The 22,214-nt window shown below is 47.4% G+C and overlaps 2 protein-coding genes and 1 pseudogene across 2 annotated transcripts; all 3 read left to right on the top strand.

Moving 5' to 3' along the window:
* Positions 1 to 677: 677 nt before the first annotated feature.
* Positions 678 to 7,761, top strand: LOC104255307 (keratin, type II cytoskeletal cochleal). Its single transcript, XM_059832607.1, has 11 exons — positions 678 to 733; positions 784 to 796; positions 991 to 1,503; positions 1,902 to 2,110; positions 4,802 to 4,862; positions 5,522 to 5,617; positions 5,809 to 5,973; positions 6,350 to 6,475; positions 6,610 to 6,830; positions 7,096 to 7,130; positions 7,556 to 7,761. The coding sequence occupies exons 1-11, from the start codon at positions 678 to 680 to the stop codon at positions 7,759 to 7,761; spliced, it is 1,701 nt and encodes a 566-aa protein (XP_059688590.1).
* Positions 7,762 to 10,939: 3,178 nt separating this feature from the next.
* On the top strand, positions 10,940 to 14,910 carry LOC104259906 (keratin, type II cytoskeletal cochleal-like; annotated as a pseudogene).
* Positions 14,911 to 18,707: 3,797 nt separating this feature from the next.
* Positions 18,708 to 22,102, top strand: LOC104259904 (keratin, type II cuticular Hb4-like). The gene is made up of 7 exons (XM_009815448.2): positions 18,708 to 19,160; positions 19,650 to 19,858; positions 20,362 to 20,422; positions 20,688 to 20,783; positions 21,054 to 21,218; positions 21,375 to 21,500; positions 21,878 to 22,102. Exons 1-7 carry the CDS (start codon positions 18,708 to 18,710, stop codon positions 22,100 to 22,102), a joined length of 1,335 nt encoding a protein of 444 aa, XP_009813750.2.
* The last annotated feature ends 112 nt before the right edge of the window (positions 22,103 to 22,214 follow it).

Raw genomic sequence — 22,214 nt, 5'->3', positions numbered from 1 at the left:
CTGGTTCAGTCTCCGACACAACCCTGCTGAGTGACTAACACGTTAGAGGTAAACGTGACGCACATTAAGCGCATGCTGACTCCTAGCCTAAAGAGAAGCCGATATAATAAACGCCAGCTTTTCATTAATCCTCTAGATCTAAGCACAATAATACACTACTGGAAAGGAAATGGCTCGTCCTCTTCAACATCTGCCCATCCTTCTCTGGCATCTCTGGACCATATTTCCACCGACACCAGCAGAAATGGTATTTGGTTTGTTATTTAAACACTCTCCAGCATCAAACAGCCATCTGATGACCTGGACTTTTACAAGTCAGGCTGTTTTCTCTCTGGGGGACCATGTACTTTTAGCTATCTCATCATTCAGCATTTCGGCCAAGCAAAGGATCCAGGCTCCCTTTGTAGCCAACGGAAAGGCACAGGTGCCTCCCAAATGACCGTCTTTACCAGAAGTACCTCTGTGCAGATGAAGTGTCGCCTGCAAAGATGAGGACTGCAGACCAAGACATCTGACTTCTTGCCTAGATCAGGTCAGGTTGCTCCTACCCCAAGACGGCTGGCAATCAGGAAGCAAAGTCAGTTTTTTCTTTAGCAAAGCATGTCAAACTGGCATTTTCAACATCTCTAGATTCCCTCTTGTGGCAACCAACGTCAGTCCCATCAGCTTTAAGCTAAATGGGCACTGACACCTTTAACCAAGTTAAAAGCAAGCCCAAAGGGAACTTCCGGATGTAAGTATTTTTTTTTTCCCCACCAGTAATCCCCACTCTGAAAAATACAGGTTAGAAAATTTGGTTAGTTTTACGAGCCTGAAGGTTGCCAGCCCATTGCATTAGCGAGTCTGGTGATTAGCGGGTTGGGAAAGGTGGCCATGTGCCAGCATACCAAACCGATGAGCTCAGTCAACTGAGCTGCGGTCCTCTGTGGACAAGCCCTGCTCTCCAAAAGGATAAAAGGCAGAGGGGACTCCTGATCCAAACTCCCAAAGATTTCTACTCACCTGCCATCTCACCTCATTGTCCTCTGCTCTCGCCACCGGCGAACGATCGCACAGAAGTCAGTCAGCGTCAGGCCAGGAGGACTCACTAAGAGTTTCAGTACTGCTTCTGCCGCTATGCCTGTTAACCGAAGCAGCTTCAGCTCCATGTCCATGTCCCGCAGCAGTGGTGAAGGCGTGGGACGGATCAGTGGTGGTTTTGGCAGCAGGAGCCTTCACAATCTAGGAGCAAGCAAGAGGATTTCCATGAGCAGAGGGTATTGTTCTGCTAGATCAGGATACAGTTATGGCTCAGGTCATGGCGGGTTGGCTTATAGAGTTGGTGGAGCTGGGTTTGGGTTCGGAGGAGGATGTGGCCCTGCAGGTATTCAAGAGGTCACGGTCAACCAACACCTCTTGGTACCTCTTAACTTGGAGATTGACCCCAACATGCAGAGAGTGAGGCAGGAGGAGAAGGACCAGATCAAGTCCCTCAACAACAAATTTGCTTCCTTCATCGACAAGGTAAGACACGTTCCACTTCATCCAGCCTGGCATGTTTGCCATTGCTGGTACAGCAGGATCAGGATTGCTCTCAACATTATAAATTTACTTCTAAATCCTTAATGCACAGAGTTAAGGATTTTGTTCAGCTTGTTACCTCCCTATCCAGACTGTCTCTACAGCTCATTTTGTCAGAGTTCTGTAGACAGTCTGGATATGGTGAAAATTATTTTTCCAGGTTTCTTTGCAGTTGAATACTGCTCCTGGTTTCCAAATCTTCCTATCAACGATCTTTTAATACCCACTTTAAATGACACAAACCAAAACCCCCCTCATATTAAAGCCTCCACCTATTGAAAAGTGGGGCAGATTTTGAGTTGATGATCCCAAATGATTTAAATTGTTCTGATGGGTTTCAGGTGCGGTTCCTGGAGCAACAAAATAAAGTGCTGGAAACCAAATGGAGCCTCTTGAAAGACCAAAAAATCGTGAAAAATAACGTTGAACCTATGTTTGATGCGTACATCAGCAACATGAGGAGACAGCTCGAGGCTCTAGGAGGGGATAGGCTGCGGCTCAGCTCAGAGCTGAAGGCTATGCAGGATGCTGTTGAAGACTTCAAGTTCAGGTAAGCAACACACACACAGAAAGAAACCTGTCCAGCTTTTCTTCACTCTGTCTTCTTCCTGGATGAATTAAAAGACCCAAGGCAACCCCAAAACTGAGACCTCAGAAAGGACTGAAGTGACTCGGTTCCCCTTGCTTTAGCTGCTGTATAAATGTCAGCAGCAGCACCCTACCCATTGCAAGACATATGCGAATATTTTGCAGGGACAGGTGAACTTTTTAAGTGTTGCAAAAGGCTCAGATGCTCAGACATCCACAGTAGTTCAGGAGCAGCTTCTCAAAAGCTTAGTCTGTCCAGAGCTTAAGCTTTCCAAATGGTTTCAGCTCCCGTGTAGTCATTTTAATACAGACCAGGATGAAACCTGAACCTTAACAAGACTATTGAGCACTCTGAACACTCACATTTCTTACTGATGTGGGTTCCTTTCCAGGAGAGAAAAGCTGTCTAAAAAGAAAAATTAATTTTAAGTGTGTGCTTAAGTGTTTGTCTTTGGGTTTTTTTTGGTTTTGTTTTTTAATTATTGTAATATCCCTTAATATCAATGTATTGGATAGTTTTAGCACTTCTGAAAGTCAGGAGTTAGCTTCCACCCCATGGAAAGTCACTGAAATCTTGGATGAGGGTTTCAGCTCAGCTCATTAACTCTTTAGGCTGTTAGGAGAAGGTGTTCCCTCTCTGATCCACTCTTTGCACTTTGGAAAAACATCTATCAAGCGTTAGCGTCTGCTACCATGCCCATGAGGGATACAGTGCTTAATGGATGTGAATAAGTAAGGAGCTTAAATTGTCAATCTGGAACCAGAAAAACGAGAGATGAGAGGTAGGTGCAGGCTGCAATTCAAAACAAGGACACGCGCATTCTGCTAAAACCCCTCTGCTCTCCCTTTCTGGGGAGATCATGTGTCTGACACCTTCTGCCACCTTTACCAACAGTGCCTCTAGCCCAAAAGTAGCATCAGAACAGAAACGACTGCCTTGGGGAAGAGAAATCATCATCCACAGTCTGCTTTGAGACTTCTTTTTTATGGTTCTCTGTGCCTTCAGAAAAGAAACATTTAACAGAGAAAAAAATCTGTCCTGTGTCAGTTTGGTCATGTAAGACCTCAGGGTCTGCTACAAGTCAGCCATCCGGATTTCCTTAATTCATTTCAGGATGGGACAAATGACATTCCAGGGTGAATATCTTCCTCCATCAGCTACAGAAGAAACCCCAAAGAACAGAGCTCAGCCAAAATAGCCAAGTTCCAGGTAGCTGACTTGAGATGAATCCCGGCTGTAAGCACAATACCACTGTTGATAAACGGGGTCAGAGAGCGTCCTTCTTCTGTTCTCGTCACAGGGCCATGGTAAAAGCGATTTTAAATTTTGAAAAGCAACATCTAACATGAGCACAGCCAGGAGCAGCAAAGCAGCAACAGAGATTGCTCAGCTGAGAAAAGACCCTCAGGTGCACCATGAATTCAGACAAGAAATCCTTTGACAACCAAAGGTCACATCATAGAAGAGGTTCAGACTTTAATACTCTGCCTGCATCTGACATAAAGTGGCAAATATTCCTTCTGGCTCCAGATCAGGGAATCTTTGGGCAAAAGCTCAATTACATCATACACATTGCTGGGCAGGGACCATCATCTTGCATTATGGCAACAATGCCTACACCTACCAAAAGGACGTCACCGCTTCTGTCCCCTTTTCCTAGGAATTTGTTCTTCTTACCTTTATTTATTTTAAAGTTCGTGGATCCCAAAGTATTCTTCCTAATGCTTTGCTCTTCTGAGTCAAATACTAATCCATATGGCAATTAGAAATTAGACATATGCCAAATTAGTTTTCCTCTTCTATGTGGCTAAGACCTTAGAGACACACAAATCTATATACAGGCTAGGACTTTGCTTAATGGAAATGATTTTAAGGGTTGGGTATTCCTGATGTGAAGAAATCTTCCCCCACGAACGGGTCATGAAAGGCTAACGTTTTATTAGCTGCATGGACTCCTTCCTTTGAACTCCCGTCTTTCATCTCCCCCATTTAATCATTTCATTTGAGCTGGGCATCAGTCCATGGCTATTGCTGGTTTCTATCCTTTCCCAAGAGTGGGACTGCGCGCTGCTGATGATCCAGACCTTGGCTTTCCTTGCCCAGGCCATCATCCTCCCTCCTCCCTGGCTATCCCCAGCTCTCCCAAAGCCACCGCGGGAGCTGGCGTCAGAGATCCCGGCTCTTCTGACTAACCCAGGTGTGGCAGCGATGAGCTCAGCTACAGCTCCACCCAGCCCTCCCGGCCTGAGAAAATTTAGAGAGTACAAGGCTTCCATTCACAGCAAAAACTTCTGGGAGGATAAAACGTGCCTTTAACGAAGGCCTGCAGCTTTTCTAGATGGCCTCCTCCCACCACCTAGCCCAAGGGTGCTGTCTTTCTATCATAATCGTTGAGATATATATATCTAATAATGCTACCTATAATATATGCACTGACATAGCAAGGACATAGCACTGTTAGGCAGCTCTTCTTGTTGTTTCCTCCAAAGATCTATGTATCGGTGGTAAATGCCCCTGGGAACAGACTCTCTAGTCTCTCCACGAGCACCCTACAATGAACGCGTGAAGAAGGGATTTCCATATGCCGATGGTGGGTGGGGTGGGTTGCAGTATGGAAGCTGTAAAGCGACGCTCATCTCCCCTTCCCAACAGGTACGAAGAGGAGATCAACAAGCGCACGACTGCAGAGAATGACTTTGTTTTGCTCAAGAAGGTGAGGCGCCAACAACAAAGTAGGGACACACTTTTTAAAGGCAAAACACATTTGAATGCAAATAACCCTTTTTATCCAGCAGTGCCAAGCTGGGCAAAGCACTTAGCAAACGTGTAGTCATCCCTCCTTGAAGCAGAAACACCCAATTGTGCCAGTGTGTCAGTCCTTGGCAACAGGACTTGTTTCAGGCCCCTCATCCAAAATTCAGGCAAGTCCTGGTTCCCCAGGTACCAGATCAGATCTGGGTAATCCATACCTTGTGGTCACTCCACTAGATGCTCTGCCACTTCTGCAGCCTTTCTGTATCCAATCCCACCCTCCACAGCCCCCCTGGTCCCACCTGCAGGAGACACAATAAGAAACTTCCACTATTTTAAGCATTGTCCAAAGTATCTCTTTGTGCACTGGCAAAAAAAGGAAATTCAGTGGCTTCTGACATATCAAAAATTGCTTAGATCTATGGACGTCATCCCTCCCTCCCCCAAAAAAAGGTGGAGGGGAGAAACCAGTTCACTCTTGGCTCTGTTTAAAGGCACAGAGGTCAAGAAAGTCTTCAGTTCTGGTTCGTCTCCAAAGGTTCGTATTAAATGACAACTGCCTTTGTACAAGGATGCAGATAGGCCAGGCTTGGTTCACTACCTTTGTTGTCATGGTTCCAGGATGCGGATGCTGCCTACGTGAACAAGGTGGACCTGGGGACCAAGGTGGATGCACTGACAGATGAGATTAACTTCCTGCAAGCCCTCTACGAAGCAGTAAGGATCTCCCAGATTTCCCAGTTCTGCTATTTTCCTGTTTTCCTGGTACCAACAGCATTGAACCAGCCTGAGAGAGCTGTTCGGAGCTGCAGTTCCTCCCCGTTCCTACCCCTTTACCACACACCATCTCTGGGACAAGCACAACAGTGAAACATCTGGGACTGAGAACAAATTTGTTTGACTTACAGGAGCTGTCTCAGATGCAGTCACAGATCTCCGACACCTCTGTGGTCCTGTCCATGGACAACAACCGAAACCTGGACCTGAACAGCATCATCGCAGAGATCAAAGCGCAGTACGAGGACATCGCCAACCGGAGCCGGGCAGAGGCCGAGTCCTGGTACCAGAGCAAGGTGAGATGTGAAAATTAACCAGGTGAGCTAGGAAAATTTTTGTTTTGCATTTCCCAAAGGCTGTTTTATATTGGAGAGTGCAAGCAGAGAAGACAGGGGAGCAGGGTGTAAAATAAAGGCGATTTGGATAGGATTTCATTTAGTTACTTGGACATGTGAAAATGCCATTTTGGCAACAAGAGGTAGAGGAGCATAAGTAGATAGAGGGAGGAAGGAAATACATTAAAGCTCACGAAGAAGAGCTTGGATTGAGTACAGAACAAAACAGAAGACCCAGTCAAGAGAGTATCAGAGCAGGGTCAATCTCTACCAATGAGTTCAAGCTCCTGCCCAGATCTGACTGTGCCCTGGTGTCTCATCTCCCTGCCCATCTCAGTATGAGGAGCTGCAGCTCACGGCTGGCCGGCACGGTGACGACCTCCACAACACCAAGATGGAGATCTCAGAGATGAACCGCATGATCCAGCGGCTCCATTCGGAAATTGATAGTGTAAAGAAACAGGTATGGTGCACAGGACCCCTCCAAACACGGGGGCACCTCCATCTCCGTTACTTTGCTGTACCCTTGCAAGGATGCCTGGAAATTGGGGTCCAAACCCACTGAGCAGTCACCAGACCTACTTCCACTTCTTGCAGTGTTCCAGTTTGCAGACAGCCATCGCAGATGCTGAGCAGCGCGGGGAGATGGCTGTCAAGGATGCCAGGGCAAAACTGGCTGGCCTGGAAGACGCTCTGCAGAAAGCCAAGGCAGACCTGGCCCGGCAGCTCCGTGAGTACCAGGAGCTCATGAACGTCAAGCTGGCCATGGACATCGAGATCGTGACCTACAGGAAGCTGCTGGAGGGCGAGGAGAGCAGGTGGGTGGCTCCCCCTGCAAACCAAATAATGTCCAAACCCATAGATGTTTTCACATTTGCCTTGCAACAAAAGAGGGAAGCGCCACAAAAACTTGCAGAGAAAACACACCCCTATCCTACGCAGTCACAGGTGTTATTTCAATTCCCGTTGGACACTCATCATCAGACCTTAACACCCCAGACCATTCTGTCATCCAACATCCCTGGTTGCTTGAAATTGTCCTAAATAACAAGCCCTTCCTTCTCTGTCCTCTCTTTCTTCCAGGCTGGCTGGAGAAGGCGTTGGTGCAGTGAATATTTGTAAGTAATCTGGCTCTTATGCAATAGATCGAGTATTCATTGAGTTACTCCTTAAATGTATCTGGAATGGAGGATAAGACAATGAAAATGAGCTACACAGCTAGTAGCTACCAGCACAAAAATGGAGTGTACTTTGGGTTTTGCAACGATCTGTGGGACTGGGGAGGCCAAAGAGCCTGATACCTCTTTTCTCTGACCAGCTCTGCACTTGAAAGGTTTTGTGCATTGAGACTGTCCCTAGGAGACTCAGACGTCTAAGGTCAGCTCTGCTACAGGATAGGAAGAAAAGCCAGAGAATAAGATGTGTGAAATACAGGCAGTGGTAAACCGTCCAAGAAAAACCATGGATGTGTGAAACTAAAGGTTGAAATTCCTTTGTACTATTCCAAACAAACTAACTCTCTGCCCATGGTTTCCCATCACAGCCGTGATCTCATCCGGGAGCAGCTACGGAGGTGGGAACACGCTGGGGCTGGGGTCAGGCTTCAGCAACAGGCTCAGCATGGGGGGAGGCGGTGCCAGCTCCAGCAGCGGGAGCTGCCTGGCCGGGGAATTCAGCTCTGCCACGGGAAGCAGCTCAAGCATGAGGTTTGTATCGAAAAGCACCACCAAGAAGAGCTATTGGAGCTAAGTCGTGGTGGCACCCAGCTCATCGGGAGCAGAAGAGGTTGAGCACCACCTCCTGCTGCCAGCACAAAAAGCCTCTTAACACTATCCAAGAAGCCACACTTATCACTTTCCCATTAGGGGAAAACATATTCCCAGAGCTACTTATTGGCTTGGGAGAGATGCCTCTCCAAGTCCAATTAATTCCTCTGCATAAAGCCTCACCCAGCTGACCAGAAGCTCAGCGCTGCTTGTCAATGAGTAATCAGCCTTCCCATTAACGGGTGCCATCGTTAGAGCTCAGCTTGCAGCTTCCCAGGGCTCCCTTTTGCTCCAGTGCCCTGGTGCAAATCCAGAGTAGACGCAGGGCTTGGATTTACACCGGTGTACATGAAAGCAGAATGCGTCCCTTCACCTCCTTATGATAGAAAGCAGGAGATGCAGTGAGACCACAGTCTCTTGTGCTCCCTCCTAATCAACCATGCTCCCCACTGCTTTCCCCAAAGGCTTGAAGAATTGAAAACAAAGCGTCTTTCAATATAGAGGCAGTTGCTCTGTTTCCCAATTCCTCTTGACTTGCTGATGTTTCACTCCAGGGCTCTCCAGCTCTACCTACATCCAAAAATGCAGCCTTCATTTTCCATGGGTGAAAGGGGTTGGCTCTACTAAGTCTTCACCCAGTACGTGTAATTTAAGCCAAAAGACCATGTAACCTACAGGCTTCTAGACCGTGTCTCAGCAGCAAACCATTCTCCTTTCCACCAGCCAGAGTGAGCTTAAAGTAGAGAGAGGGATTAAAAAGAGAGGAAAAACAAAAAGGAGGAACAGCAGGCTTTGGTAACAGATTTTACATAACCTGGAAAAACATCTCTGGTTTAGTGCCTTTGTTCCTAGCTTGGTGATTTTTTTTCCTTCTCTTTTTACAGAAGGGGGAGGGAGGCAAAGAGGAGGGTTGGAGGATTATGTGCCAAAATGTAACTAGCTCATTTCCTCTCATCTTCTGCTCCCGTTGAACTGTATGAGTTTTGTGCAATTTCTTCAATAAACTGCAATCAAACTTAGCATGAGCAATGTGGGCTTTCTGTGCCATTACGAAATTCACGTAAGAATGAGGTTTAGATTTGCCATACGCACTCGCTGTCACTCAGAGCCTTCCCACATCCTCCTCCTCCCCATCTCGGTCCCCGAGAGGAGCGGGAACATTAAGTGTACTGGAGACAGGGGTCACAGAGCAGCAATACCCAAGCACTTTGTGAGGTTTTCCAAGTTGCACAGCCAACAGAGCAAGAGCAAGACCAGAAGGTGGGACTGGTTTCACCTGGCCATAATCACCTACATATAAGCCAGTCAAAGGACAGAAACAGACACTTTTGGGTCAAACGATTCGTTCCCCAGTAACACCTCCCTCCCTCTGTGGGACCGAAAGCGCTCTAGGCAGTTGGCTGAAGATGTCTGCATTGCAGGAGCACTCCAAAAGGTGTTGTAAAGTCAGGAAAGATGGATCCCACGCATCAGAGCTAAACTTCTGGAAAGGCTGCTTCCAGACCTGCAGCTTGTGCAGGGATAACAAGAAGGATTTATCTCCATCCCCTCTCTGGAGCGGCCAACAAAGCTGTCAGGCCAAGTGCTAAACAAGGATGTGATCTCTGGGCAGCGTGATGCTCCCAAGCTGAGGTTTCTGTTGGGTCAGCAGATCGAAGCCAGGCTGGCTCAGACAAGCTGGCAGTACTGAGCTCTGCTCAGGTCTGTAATTAAAAACCCAAGAGAGAGAAAGCAAGAAAAGAAGCCAACAGGACTTCTTCCATTCCACGGAAGATGCCAACTATCCCATGTAGCAGCTGTTCTCCAGCATCCAGGGCCCAACCATGAAAGATGCTGAGCTCTCTGAACTCCTTTTAGGCTGAGTCCCAAAAAGTGCTTAGCGCATACAACTCCCACACGGCTTTAGCCTAAAATGTTGCACAGCTAAATGAGGCAGGCCAGCTTTCAGGCTTGCATGCATGAACTTCTCTCTGATCCTCTTCATGGAACAGAACATGTTCTCAGGCCATGGTGAATGCCAAGAAAAATCACATAAAAGCAAACGCACCTTTAGAAAAGGCTATTTTCAGGGCTAAGCCCTCAGTGTTATCCCACTGGAGGCAAAAGAATTAAGAGGGTTCCCACCCACAGCCCTTTTCATATTTCAGCAAAGACGGGACTGAAAATCATCTATTTCATTTTCTCAAAAAGACTTATCTGCCTTTCCTGCATCTTTGTCACTCTGAACCCACCTTCTTTTCTGAAAAATAAATCTATATTTATAATCCAAACTTACATTCACGGGGGTTTGCCAAACAATTTCACCAGAAAGGACTGACCAAGCCCAGTTCTCCTGTAAGTTATTCCCCATGGAGGCCACTTCTGCAAGCAATCAGATGAGAGGTGTCAATCTATCTGACCGGTGTCAGTCACACTCGCCCCAAAACTAGAGAAAAACAACAGACTCCCTCTTCAGGGCATCCAGTGGAGGAGAGAAGCACATGGGCAGCTTGAGAGACAGAGCAGCAAATCAGACTGATTCTCTTTGCAAGATGAGTGCACTCACTCCACCATCACCTCGATCTACTCAACCTTTGGCTTTGGATTTCCCCGGCTAGCGCAAAGGTCCGAGCTGAAAAACCCTTCATAGCTTTCTCCTGCTCTCACACCCTGCTTTGATGCACCTGTTTTCTGCTTGTAGTTACAGACCAGCAGAACCCTAGCACCAAGAAATAGGCTTGCACGGGTCCATCTCCTGTCCCGAGAGAACAAAAAGATTGTTCTCTTGAGGCTAACAAAATTACAGAGGTCAAACAAAAGAAAGGAGTAAATTATAGAATTAGGCTTACAAATGGAGCAACTCTGGCTAAAGGCTAATGTAATACCAAAACAAATCAGCCCCAGTGTTTGGATCCCGAGAATATTCCCAAGAGTTTAACTCAGATGCTTCTTTTCCCACATGTAAAGCAAAGCAACGCTCCTTCTCTCACTCCCCGTGCCCTGCAAACATCAAAAGATTGGTTCTGCTTCTCTCTTTCATGCTTACTATAAAAAAAGGAAGGTTGGCAAATGCAGTTTTTATGGGACCAAGGATTCCCTCCCATTCAAATTAGAAACGCAGCCTGTAACTGAATGATAGGTGTGCGCTTAAAAGCGTCTCAGGTCACTATTCAGCAAAAGAGATGAGTGGGATTATTACCAAACAACCTAAGCTCATAAACATCTTTAAACATGGTCTTTTGGGGCTGGTCGTGCAGCCAAAGCCTGTTTTCCTGGGACATAAAAAGGTGACAGCTTTGCTTCTCATTGCTGAGGGTTTCTGGCCAGGTCAACTTGCGTTCATTGCCTCCTGCTCCCGAGTTCAGCTTCTCCCTCTGCCTTCATTCCCCTTCGAGCTGGTCTCAGCATCTTGCCAATCCTCCCATGTCTGCTCCGGAGCCGGGGGCATGAGGAGTTTCAGCTCTTGCTCTGCTGTGATCCTGTGCCGGGAGGGTTGGGGGGCGGTGGGGGGGGGGTGTACGCCGGGCTGGGATGCTTCGGCAGCAGAAGCCTCGGTGGCAATGCAGGCTGCAAGCCCAGGCTAGCAATCAGTGGCTGTCACCTGCTGTGATATGGCTACAGCCCCTCAACTGTGGGGTTGGGCTACAGAGGTGCTGGCTTTAGCTGCAGGGTCGGCGCAACCCTGGGGGTCCACACACCCCTTGTTAAGGTCACAGTCAATGAGCGTCTTCTCCGGCTGCTCAAGCCGGAGATGGACCCAAAGCTTCAGTTTGTGAAGTACCAGGAAAAGAAGCAGATCAAGACCCTCAACAACAAATTTGCATTTTTCATTGGCAAGGCAAGAGAAGAGATGCCCTGCTCAACGGGCACTGGAGCTGCAGAGCCATAACAAGCTGCCGTTCGGCACATCCAAGACAAGGAATGCATCTGCCAAACTACTTAAGAGCAACAGCAGCCAAAACTCACAGCCTGACTTTGCAGTGAGGACCTGTTTGGGTTTTACGAGGAGGACATTTTGCACCACCTTAGAGTAAAAAGGAGCCTTCAGCGGGGGAAAGAAGGTATCTTCATGCTCCAAGAGTGGTGTAAAGCAGTCTTATTGCAAATGACAATCAAGCTTTGCTGTTACATGCAGAGAAGCTGAATCTCTAATGCCCCATTTTTGTATCACTTGAACCCTAACTTCAGTAGAATTACCTCTGACTTACCCCATTCTACTTTGGTGCTGAGTCTAACTTGGTGCTTTTTGCATAATAACAACCAAGACATTTTTCTGAAGAACCTTCTTATGAGAAGATGCTGTTCGACAGATTTTAAATGCACACCTTCTCCATTCACCTGATACTATCCTGAATAAATCACAGATTTTATCTCTCAATTTGCCAATTCCGGGACTGTAATAGTTCTTTTCTGTGTCAGCAGTATAACAAATCACTATACTTTGAATGCTTTACTTCTGGGTTTCAAGTCCAGTTCCTGAAGCAACAGAACAAGCTGCTGGAGACCACATGGGGATTTCTACAGGAACGAAAGTGTTACAGGAGCAACATCGAGCCAATGTTTGAAACTTATATTGGCAACTTGAAGAGGCAGCTGCGTGTTCTGGGAAGTGACAGAGCCAAACTGGAAACAGAACTGAGCACCATGCAGGGTATCTTGGAAGATTACAAGAAAAAGTAAGTTTAAAAAAAGATAAAAGCTCCAAAACTAGGGCTAGAACTGATCTCATCTAATTTTTGGATGGCAAAGGCTGCACAAGATGCAAGATCTCCTCCAGATGTACGTGTGTATGGCTTGCATCAGCAGTTGGTTTCCATGCTGAGGTTCAGCATTTGGAGGTGGCAGAAGAAGATTAGATTCATATTCTTGCTTAAGCTGAATAACGAGGAGCAAAGTGATCTTTTTTCTTCTCCTTGCAGGTATGAAGAGGAAACTCACTGCCAAACATACGCAGAGAATGAGTTTGTTATGCTCAAAAAGGTAAGAACATTTCAAACCAACTCAAAAACTTATTCCGGGTTTTGAGTACGAACAGCAGCCAATATTGTTGGAGAGGGTGAGACTGCCTCTCACTCTCCAGAGACTCTAGAGGGACCTAAAGGCCAGCTTTTGGGAAGATTTAGTCAGTTTTAGCTGAGCTTGTTCATTTGGGATATTTGTATACCCCAACTGGTCAAAACCTTTCCTTCTCTTCTCTGTGTCTAGTGATTTTTCGTCTTCTGCCTAAGAGGATAAGAGAGTGAAAAAATTTAATAGCATGGTAAAATTTATGTCCTTGAAAAGAGCAGCCCTAAGAGTTTGTAATCTCATCACTTGCTGGCATTAAGCAGTTTGCTCTTTCATTTCATAAACTCTCGATGCGCTTAAGGATGCAAATTGTGCCATAGTGAACAAAGCTGAGCTGTAAGCCAAGGTGGAGTCCCTCGTCTAAGAGGTCAACTGCCTGAGGAGCCTGTATGAAGTGGTAATGGCTCTTCCTTTTCCGCTCCCTTCTCCTCCACCCCATGCCTCTTTAGGGGGCCCGTGGAGTCGTCTAAGTTCACGGAGATTTTTGGTGTTTCATGTGTACATCAGTTGATTGCTCCGGACTTCAAAAGGTGCTACTCTTGCACTACACAGGCGAGATCCTAAGGAATTGGTTTCAACTTGATGGTGAAGGTAGGATCCAGAGAGATTAAACCAGAAAATCCCTCTCTGGGTTTTCTCCAGCGAGCTTGAAGTCACGGTACATGGAGCACACTGCATCTCCTTGTCTCCACACCATGGAGATCTGCAGACAACTGATAATCTTGCTGTGGCTCCTAGGAAATCAGTCAGTGCCAAGCACCCATTTCAGGCACCTCTGTTGCTGTGCAAATCGACAAGAGCTGAAGCCTGGACATGGATGACATCGTCACTGATGTCAAAGCTCAATATGATGACATTGCCAAAAAAAGTCAGGCTGATGCAGAAACCTGGTACTACAGCAAGGTGAGTCATGACGACACTCACAAAAGTATTTATGCCCCACTTCTGCTAAGGGCCCTGCTTCTTCAGGTTTCCTAATTTGGGTTGAACAGGCTTTTTAAGGTCTGTTTTCTTAGCCACCTGCTGTGTTTTCCCTACGTGAGATACATCCTCTGTTAATGCCTTCACACACAAAGCTGCTACTGTGTAAATGAGTCATTCGTGTCCCCCAATGACAAAAGTTTTTGCCTTAAAGCTCAAGATCCGGGACCGTGGACTCGGAATCACAGAGCAGGCTTAATTACTGACTCATCTCCTCACTCTGGTATTTATTTTCATTGCATTTTCTCTCTCCTCAGTATGAGGAACTGAGAGAAACTGCTGGCAAACACAACGACAGCTTGCATAATACAAAGAATGAAATTGTGGAGCTGAATCGGGTGATTCAGAGACCGACTGGAGAACGTGAAAATACGAAAGCCCAGGTAAGGATGACTCAGGGGCAATAATGTGTCAATCGCCATTCCCAGGTTGTGGCTTTCCAAAACTCCACTAGAGCAAGGGCGCAATAAAGCCAGTTTTGGCAAAATACATGTCAGCTGCTCAACTCTAAGACTTGCCGGTAATCGACTTGCCGGTAATCCAGGGTACAGAGTAAAATGGTCTATTACGACTCATAACTGAAGTACCATCAGTAGAGACCTGCAGTGAGAAGACAACACATACACCAAAGTCTCAGCTAGGCAGAGAGAATCATCCTAGAGTTAAAGGTTTATCTCTAGAGTCTGAAAATATAACAAAGCGCAGGTGGATCAATACACAGACATGCAGATTCAAGAGCTCTGAACTATTCAAAGCACATGCAAATAAGTGGCAGTAATGAAAATCTCCTACCTGCAGAGATCCAAACGGGAAGGAGCTGAAGCTGAGGAGCACAGGGAAGTGGTTATCAAGGATGCAAAGTGCAAACTCTTCGAGCTGGAGAAGGCAAAGCAGGACATGGCCTGTGAGTACCAGGAGCTCACGAACGTCAAGCTGGCCCTGGACATGGAGATCGTGACCTACAGGAAGCTGCTGGAGGGAGAAGAGGGCAGGTGGGTGCTCGTACAACACTGCAAGGAAGAAATAGTAACACATTAACCCACAACCACCTTTCACGGTCTGTCTGAGGAGCCGTCACCTCCGTAATTGCAGCAAATCCCACTGAGTCCTGAAGCCCTGCGGGGGTGACACCTTCCAAAGCACTTTCCAGCATTTATGGACCCAAATGCCTTAAGAAGTCGAAAGCTCCTAATGGACTGAGGCACTTAGGATTTCGCCCCCAAACGGAAGACCTTGCATGAATAAAGATGATGTCTTGCGTAGCCTCAGGTCTTATCAAGCCAAAGACCCAGTCACGGTCGTGCCTGGCCACCTTTGCCACCCCAGCCGAAATGACTGGGTACCTATTCACACGTGGGCTAATTGAGGGGACAGAGGGAAAGCTCTTGGCCAGGATTTGCTCACACTTACACACACAGAGCCAAAGCAAAACCCTTTCCCTGCTTGGGCATGACACCAGACTCAAGAAAACTTCCTCACAGGCATGAGCTGAGCAGTCGAGTCACAGCAGGTCCACAGCACCCGCCTGGCCTGCTGGCAGCTTCCCACATCCCCAAACCCTCCCAATTATTGGCCAGTTATAGGGACACACATTAAATTGTGGTTTTTACACATCTCCATTTTCCCCATCCCCCTGAGGTTGTGCATAGACAGTGGCTGCCCTGTGAATATTTTTAAGCATCAGACAAATCCCTGTTCCTACTAGTCCCCCAGGATCTACTCTGCAGGATGGAAATCCTGAGCCAAAATGTTTTCTTTGCAGCTGTGTGCCGATCCCCAGGAGGAATCACATGCAATACTGACCCATACTTTGGTGGCAGCTACTTTTCCAGCAGCAGATCCCTATTCAGAAGCAGAGGTCTAGTGACCGGAGGAGGTGTCCGTGGCAGAAGCACCATCACTGGCTCTGGAGACATCTGTGCTCCTTGTACCACCAAGGGAGGATGCAGTGCTGTGAGTGGGAAGAGCTCCAACATCAAACTTGTGTCCTCTACAACCTCCTAAAGGTCAAAATACTTAAAAAAACAACAAGCATTGAAAAGAGGGTCCTCACTCCACCAGTTCATATCAGCAGCAGCCTGCTAGCTGCACGCACAGAAAACACATGGGGGATTTTAAAGCTTTCAGTCCAGTCCGCGTTGCTTATTCCCTGCAACATTCACCACTATTATGAAACTTGCACTTTTCATTACTACATGCTGTAGTTTTACAAATAGGCTCTTTCCAAAACTTGCCTCTTCCTCCTGGGTTGCGTACGTCTAGCAAAGCCTGCACAGCAATGCTATTTTAACCAGGCAGTATACAGTTAGCACAGCGTATGTATTAAGGAACCACTTACCTGGGTTAAAAACACTAAGCGACATAAGTTCCTGGTCCTCCAGTGTACACGCATGATTGCAATGAAAAGTTAAAAATCAAAAGGAGCAGAGGAGTCTTACCTAGAACATCCGATTCCTCTATGATGCTTGTTGTTTGCCTTTATCTTGTTTTTTCTCTGTTTCTCCCCAATAAACTGACACAGCAAATCTGAGATCACATGATATAGCTCCTCTTTTCAGAGTTACAAAACACACATTAATGAGACAATTAAAAAACAAACAAACCCAAAATCAAGGCCAATGCTACCTCTCATTAGAGTCCCCAAGAGATCCACTGGCTTTTGGAAAATGTGGGGTGCAGAGCTGGTCCATGGGAATGGGGAGGGGGGTAAGGAGATCAGGTCACAAGACATCTCACCCACCACGCTCCTCCTATGTCCATCACTCCGTGAACATTATACCCCTGGACCTAATGCCCTAAAACCAGGATGAAAGAGGGGAGGGAAACTCCCTGGGGGCTGAAAATCGCTGTGGTATGTCAGACCTGCTAAAAGTGGCTCCAGCCAGGCTGCGGGAATGCAGCTGGGACACGAGAGATCACGAGAAAAGGAACAAAAGACTGGATATTAGGAAAAATGTCTTTCCTGAGAGAGTGGTGAAGCACTGGAAGAGGCTGCCCAGGGAGGTGGTGGAGTCACCATCCCTGGAGGTGTTCAAGGAACGTGTGGACGTGGCACTGCGGGACATGGTTGAGTGGGCATGGTGGGGTTGGGGTGACGGTTGGACTTGATGATCTTACAGGTCTTTTCCAACCTTAGTGACTCTGTGAAAACGAGGGGATGTTTCTCTGCTCTGAGGCCTGTGGTAGGCTGGAAGAGGAGCAATTCTCCCATCAAAAAGTTTTTCTGAATCAAAGCCTTTTTTTAAAAAAATTGAGATTTTTCCATTAAAAAAAAAAAAGAAAAGCAGCACCAAATCATCTTACTCCAAACATGCTCAACCCACTTTGAAATATTTGTTTTAACTGAGCTAGCTCAAAACATTTTGGGGTTTTTTGGAGCCAGTTCAACAACATATGCAACTGCCTTCCCCTGTTGCATTGGAGAACCCGCAGCTTTATCCACTGTCCCTCTCTCCTTTTGGGTCAGGCTCCCTGCAAGCCCAGCCTGTCCTCAGATTTCTCTCCAAGAGCGCAGCACGGTTGCATTTGGTGTCACTTGTCTCACCAAAAGCAGAAAGTGTTTCCTAGGCTGACAATGTGGAGAGAAGAGATGCAGCCAGAGAGCCATAAAATACAGCTACAGTCTGGAGCAACATGGTCTGACACACGGGGATTGAGGACAATCACAAGATTAACTCTAGATCTTCTCATGCCCCATTCCCCTAAGGATGTCTGTGAGCCCTGGAGCGGGAGTGTCCAAGAGCTCCCAGATCCCTACAGCAAAGCCAGTAATTTTGGCTTGCAATTGTAACCAACCACTGAACAGGGAAGGCGAAAGAAATGCAGTAAACAAAACAGAACCATTAGTTTGAAACTTCCACCCTGCCCCTACAGAACATGCCGCCCTCCCACACAGCGACGCGGGCACCAACGCCATCCCTGTCCTTCCAAGGACCCGGACACACACGCGGGTGAACGGCAAAGCCAGGAAGAGTCCGAGCCCTGACGCCGCAACAAGGGCACTTGCTCAACGTAGGAGGCGAAGGACCAAGCCTGGCCCTGCCCCAAACCAGGTGGGAACCCAGCCTTCAAGCTGAGGGATGAGGGGAGGAGGAGACACCAGTTTTCTGAGGATTTGGCCAGTAAGAGCGTCTGCAAAAGCTACCATGTTCCAAGCGCTGGTTTCAATTTCAACTAATCAGCAATTCCCCCCAAATAGATTACCATGTTGGAAAACACTCCTATCAGCAACCTGCAGAAAAATCACCTTGAGAAATAGATTTGGCCCCACAGATGTTTCCCTACCATTAAAACACGTTGCCTTTTTACAGGCAGAATCAACAAAACACGGTCATTTACCACTAACCTGCCTGCAAAACTTTGTTCATTAATTCTCAGTAAATTCATATTTATTACAGATAGTTTTTATTAAACAGCAGGTTGAATCACATTCTCCTTCAAAGCTCTTACTTGCAAGCTGACGTACCAGCAAAACGTAAATATCTCCTTTGATAGAAAAGCATTTTACATTTTCAAAGTCTCAGTTCCACTTCATCCAACCTATAAAGAGGGGAACATGCAATTTTTACCATGTCTCCTGAAAACAATTCACCCAGCACAACTCCCCTAATTTTTGTTGCTATTACACAAGACCTAGATACGACCCCTCTGACTTAACAGCATTCTTTAAACCTTTATGGGGCAAATAAGCTGCTGCTTTCTCTGCTGGTAAGCACAATATATGCTAAGTAGTTCACATTCTTTGCATCATAAACATTTTGTGGAAGTTTCATGCAGCCTCGCCCCATTTTCCACGCAAATAAAAGGAGGAAGGGAAGGTGCTGCACTGTGGTCAGAGGGAACTGCACCCTGGAATCTGTTCCCAGCACATCGCCTGCACCAATCCCTCTCCCACCACCAACCATGTCCTGCTGCTCCTACAGCATCAGCTCTGGCCATGCCGTCAGGAATTTCGGCTCTTCCTCTATAGCTCTTCCCAGGAATCGATGGAGTTTCAGCACTGCCTCATGTCACTGGGGTGGTGGCATGGGCTACCGTGGTTTGGGTTACTTCAGCAGCAGAAGTCTTGACGGCCTGGCATGCTCCAGGCCCAGAATAGCTGTTGGAAGATGTCCTCCTCCAAGACGTGGATATGGCTTTGGTGCAGCTGCCACGGGGCTCGGCTACAGAGCTGCTGGCTTTGGCTACAGGGTTGGCGGAGTCTCCAGGCCATGCACCATCATGCCCATCACCATCAACAAGCAACTGCTCCAACCGCTCAGACTGGAACTCGATCCCAACATGCAAACTGTGAAGTACCAAGAGAAGGAGCAGATCAAGACCCTTAACAACAAATTTGCTTCTTTCATTGACAAGGTGAGCTGAGAACCCCTCCCCAGCACCAGTGTGCAGGCACTAGAGTCCAAGTGAGGTGTCCAGCATGGAATCCTTGTAAGACAACTCATTTTAGACATTGAGGGCAACTTGGATAAGGGTGCCAGTTGAGCACGGACGTGTTTATGAGCCACTGGGGAAGCTTCAGCGTACAGGCACTATTGATCTGATCTTTAGGCCTGACCACAAGGAGGGAACAAGCTAAAACCAGTTTTATCAGCCTTCCAATTCCTTCCCATTCCTCTCTGCACATCCCAAATGTATTGCAAATCTCGCCTTTCTGGAAGTGATTAGTTTTTTGCCCATTTCCACATGGGTGGCCCAGAAACAGCCTACGCACAAAAGCACATTGGAATAGGAAATGTCGCATTCACACGTACCAAGAACACGAACACATATTTCACTGCTGTTGTATAGACACTGTCTCTCTCAATCTTCATCTTGTTTCCTATTTTGCTTTCTGGGATTCAGGTTCGACTCTTGGAACAGCAGAACAAGGTGCTGGAGACCAAGTGGAGCTTTCTGCAGGGTCAAAACCACTGCAAGAATACCAATACGCCCATGTTAGAGGCTTATATTGGTAACTTGAAGAAGCAGCTGGAAACACTGAGGTACAACAGAGCCCAGTTAGAAATAGACCTGAAAGTAGCACAGCAGGTTTTGGAAACCAACAAGAAAATGTAAGTAAAAAACCAGAGAAACGTGAGTGCAGGACTCAAAATGTTGTTCAAGGTTTGTAAACAGGCAGAGACGGTGAACTTTTTGTGGTAGTAAATGGTTCCCAGAGAACTAGTAGCTAGATGGAGAGATCTACCAGGATCTCAATATTTAAAATAAGGTCCCAATTTACAGACATGGAGGAAACCAAGGATGTGCCTCTTCCAGGTTCTCTTTCTCTCCTTCCTAATTCAAAGAATTAACATTTAGAAATGTTCAGCAGCTATTTGCTGTTGCAGGGGTCAAATGAAAACAGTTTTGCTACCAATTTGTAAAGATGCAGAAACCTCTCTGAAAACATGTTTGCTTTCCCATGGGCTACGAAACAAGACCAGAGCATCCCAAAACATTGTTTGGGGAGAAGGAAAAAATTAGGAGTTTCACATCTTGAAAGAAGGCCTGCAGAAACCCAAACAAAGATGTAATTGCGCTGAACTCAAACAGAATCTCCCGTTTTCCCACGCAGGTACAAGGACGAATGCAGCCAGCGGACGTGCGCCGAGAGCGAGTTTATTGCCCTGAAGAAGGTGAGCAAGGGGCTGTTTGAACTCTCCTCTCTGGGTTCAGGTCTTTGGGGTGCACGCGGTGATTTATTTCCCAAAAGCAGCACATAAAACAAGTCCCAGCAGGAGCTGGTGCTTGGGTTTGCTTGAACTCAAATCAGCAGCAACTGTGTAATTGGGAGCTGGCGCACGGTCACGGTACCAGCACTGAAAGTCCCTCACCCCAAGGGTATCCCCGAGTCTGCTCTCGCTAACAAACTTCCTTCTTCTATCCCCAACGCGTCTCCAGGATGCGGACTGTTTTTTCTTAAACAAAGCAGAGCTGGAGGCCAAGGTGGAAAACCTGAAAGAAGAGGCTGAATTCCTGAGAACGTTCTATGAAGAGGTAAGAAGTCTCCCTATTGCTCCAGCCATCATTTTAATTTCCCAGCCTAATTTTGAAGTTGCTTGTCCCAAAGGACACACGGGAAGAGGGGGTAATGCAGGGCAGCGGTCGTTGCTTGTGGTGAACGGTAAGACTCGGCAATTCATCTCTGCTTGGTCACTGCAAAGGGGGACAGAGTTGCACAATGTGGGTGACACCAGCTTGGGGCTGGACCTGGAGCACAGCAGGACCAGCATCTCTCTGACCAGCTCAACCCCATGTCACCTCCAGGAAATCCACCAGCTGCAAGCCCAGATCTCAGATACTTCGGTGGTTGTACAGATGGACAATAGCCGAGATCTTGACTTGGATGGCATCATTGCAGACGTCAAGGCTCAATACGAGGACATTGCCCGCAGGAGCCGGGCAGAAGCACAGGCCTGGTATGAAAGCAAGGTGAGAAAACCTGGCAGGAGGCGGCTTTGGGTGCAGTTTCTCTCTTCAGACCAACTTCAGACCCAGAGAAACACCCCCCACTCTCCCGATCTGCTCTGATTTAACTCAAAGCCTGCGTGTTTGGGATATGCAACGATGTCTTTTGGGCTTTTTTAGTTCGAGGAGCTGCGAGCCACGGCAAGCAGAAATGCTGACAACCTGCGAGAGACAAAAAACAAGACAGCTGAGCTGACACAGATCGTCCAGAGACTGAATGAAGAAGTCAGGAGTGCCAAGGACCAGGTGAGCACAGCCAGGTCTGGTTGTTTCCGCAGGGCAGAGAGTGAATTGCTGTTCCTGCGAGCTCCCACAACTACAGTAAATGGTGCTGTAGCACCTTGCAAAGGGTGTTCATGAGCTGCGACTCTGCTGCTCCAACTAGTGCTTCATTAAAGCCCAACTCATGCAGTACCTGAAGGCAGATGCAGTGACAACATCCTGTCCCCTGTGAGCAACAGGAGGGAGCACCGAAACGGCATGTCCAGCTCCCTCAAACCCCTGCCAGAGGGGACTGGGCGTCCATCTCACTGCTGCGATGAATGCACAACCAGACTTGATAATGCATTATGTTTGAAGATAGTAAGAGACAGCTAAGACTGACCGTGTCTCGCCCCTCACAGCGCTGCAAGCTGGAAGCCACCGTGGCCAGTGCTGAACAGTGTGGGGAAATGGCCATCAAGGATGCAAAGCAGAAACTCTCCGAGCTAGAGACAGCCCTGCAGCAGACCAAGGCAAACCTCGCCCAGCAGCTCCACAAGTACCAGGAGCTCATGAACGTCAAGCTAGCCCTGGACATTGAGATCGTCACCTATAGGAAGCTGCTGGAAGGAGAGGAGAGCAGGTGAGCGACAGACCCTAGCAGGGATGAACACGCTGCTTTAGATGCATGTGTTGTAAGGAAAAACAACTGGCCAGTGCTGGTTTGGAGGTGCCATGCTGCAAGTCATCTACACAGTC

Source organism: Gavia stellata, chromosome 35 (assembly GCF_030936135.1).
Source record: "Gavia stellata isolate bGavSte3 chromosome 35, bGavSte3.hap2, whole genome shotgun sequence".
In the NCBI taxonomy this organism is placed as follows: Eukaryota; Metazoa; Chordata; class Aves; order Gaviiformes; family Gaviidae; genus Gavia; species Gavia stellata.
This window is presented reverse-complemented; position numbering and strand designations above follow the sequence as displayed.

Excerpts from the sequence above, each read along its gene's own strand:
- LOC104255307 (XM_059832607.1), top strand. The coding sequence starts at position 678 with ATGGGCACTGACACCTTTAACCAAGTTAAAAGCAAGCCCAAAGGGAAC. Across the intron at positions 1,504-1,901 it reads TTGCTTCCTTCATCGACAAG|GTGCGGTTCCTGGAGCAACA; the intron begins GTAAGACACGTT and ends GATGGGTTTCAG. Across the intron at positions 6,831-7,095 it reads CTGGAGGGCGAGGAGAGCAG|GCTGGCTGGAGAAGGCGTTG; the intron begins GTGGGTGGCTCC and ends TCTTTCTTCCAG.
- LOC104259904 (XM_009815448.2), top strand. The coding sequence starts at position 18,708 with ATGTCCTGCTGCTCCTACAGCATCAGCTCTGGCCATGCCGTCAGGAAT. Across the intron at positions 20,423-20,687 it reads AGTTTATTGCCCTGAAGAAG|GATGCGGACTGTTTTTTCTT; the intron begins GTGAGCAAGGGG and ends ACGCGTCTCCAG. Across the intron at positions 21,219-21,374 it reads AGGCCTGGTATGAAAGCAAG|TTCGAGGAGCTGCGAGCCAC; the intron begins GTGAGAAAACCT and ends GGGCTTTTTTAG.